At 46.0% G+C, this 1,994-nt stretch overlaps 1 protein-coding gene across 1 annotated transcript in view; it reads right to left on the bottom strand.

Moving 5' to 3' along the window:
- LOC106812965 (transmembrane protein 26-like) overlaps positions 1 to 1,994 on the bottom strand; it is a 5,745-nt gene that overhangs the window by 2,942 nt on the left and 809 nt on the right. Inside the window, exon 2 of the mRNA XM_014816992.1 lies at positions 1,582 to 1,721. Within this exon, the coding sequence (XP_014672478.1) occupies positions 1,582 to 1,721 (140 nt within the window). The remainder of the gene's footprint in view (positions 1 to 1,581; positions 1,722 to 1,994) is intronic.

Below are 1,994 nucleotides of genomic sequence, written 5' to 3'. Positions count from 1 at the left end.
TTCTAGCGTGTTCCTAGCGTGTACGCAGCGTGTAGCCATGCGGTATATGAACGGGTCCCGCCCCCACCTCCTCATCATCACTTTTCCTCCGACCCTCATGGGTGATGATAGACGTTCCTGCTGATCGTATCTAAAACAACCACCTCAGAAGATGGAGGATCCCGACAGGCTGCGACTACAATACGAAATCGCGGTTCTCCAACATCAGCAGAACCTCATGAAACTGGCACTTCACCAAGTCCATGTCATCAGGAGAATGAAAAAGAGAAGAGGTCGACGGAGGTTCTGGATCCGACCGTGGATCGGTAAGCGACGACAGTTTGGCCTGTATGACCAGCTACTTGTTGAACTCCGTAACGAAGACCCGGCAGCCTTCAAGAACTTCATGCGGATGCCCCCCGAGATGTTCGACGAGCTACTAACCAGAATGGGTCCGAGCATCACCAAGCAGAATACAACCTACAGAGAGGCCCTCGACCCTGGCCTAAAGCTTGCCCTCACTCTGCGGCATCTTGCCTCTGGGACCAAGTATCACTCAATGTCCTATGGGTGGAGGGTGCCTCACAACACTATATCCCTGACCTGTTCTTTCGCTGACCTGACCGTTCGCTGGCTATGCGTTGAATGCGCGGTGCATGCGCGGACCATTCGTTCCGTGCGCTAGCAACACGCTGTGCATTCGTTGGATTTTTTAACATGTGCGCCCTGTATACGCGCAGCGCGCTAGCAACACGCTGTGCATTCGTTGGATTTTTTAACATGTGCGCCCTGTATACGCTCTGTATGCGCCCTGTATACGCGCAGCGCGCTAGCAACACGCTGTGAATTCGTTGTCAACTCGCTAGCATCTCCCAAATCCTGACAAAAGTTGGGCGCACAACGACGCACTGATCTTACTTTCCATTTTTTGATTAATTTTCAATGCGCGGGCCATGCGTCGCGTATGTGTGACTGGGCCATAATATATAAAAGACATTATAAAAGCCATTATAAGCCATTAAAAGCCATTATAAAAGGCAACAATTTCTTCATGCTACACATTTGTGGATTTTATGGCTTCCTGACGAACAGTCATCAGTAATACAAACAGCAACAATCATGTGAGCTAAAAATTAAAACAACAGTTGGGGAAATCGGTGTAATACTCACATTTCACATAAAAATCGACATACATGCTTATCACAAGCCGCATGAGTGACAAACAAGACAAGATCTTGCATGAGACACAAATGGAGGCTACGGAAAATTAAGTAAAAGTAACAGGGGCAACAACGATTACGACTGAAGGTTGCTTGGTGCAAAATGCTGAGATAACACGTACTAACAGTCTAGCAAGTACTCTAATTTCACAGTTCTAGAACTATCGTCTGCGTACCTAGGGTAGCATACCCTATTATGAAACATGATGATATGCATAAACAAAAGAACAGTGCGTCTTCTAGACATAAGACATGAACATAATTCACTGATAATTACAGACATGGACTAACGTACAGAGAATCATATTATTACGATATATAGCTATATATATTAAGCATATCGCTAACACGTTATTTTTAGTGGTTGTGACAGCTGCTTTACGATAGTACGGTGTTATCTATACCTGATCTAGGCTTCCTTCCCTTGGCAGCCGTCAGGACAAAGGTGAATTGTAGGAGACTCCACGACCACATGGAGAGAATGATGATAATCAGCATCTCGTTCGTCTGCACCGTTTTCTCCTTTTAGGGTAAATAGTTGTGTCAAATATCGACCTCTTCTCTCTCGCTTTCTCTCTCCCCACCCTTTCTCTTTCTCTCTCCTTCGCTCTATCTCACGATTTTTCTCTCTCTTTCTCTCTCCCCACCCTTTCTCTTTCTCTCTCCTTCGCTCTATCTCACGATTTTTCTCTCTCTTTCTCTCTCCCCACCCTTTCCTTTCTCTTTTCTTCGCTCTATCTCACGCTTTCTCTCTCTCTGTCTGTCTCTCTCTCTCTCTCTCTCTCTCTCTCTCTC

Source organism: Priapulus caudatus, unplaced genomic scaffold (assembly GCF_000485595.1).
Source record: "Priapulus caudatus unplaced genomic scaffold, Priapulus_caudatus-5.0.1 Scaffold708, whole genome shotgun sequence".
NCBI lineage: Eukaryota > Metazoa > Priapulida > Priapulimorpha > Priapulimorphida > Priapulidae > Priapulus > Priapulus caudatus.
This window is presented reverse-complemented; position numbering and strand designations above follow the sequence as displayed.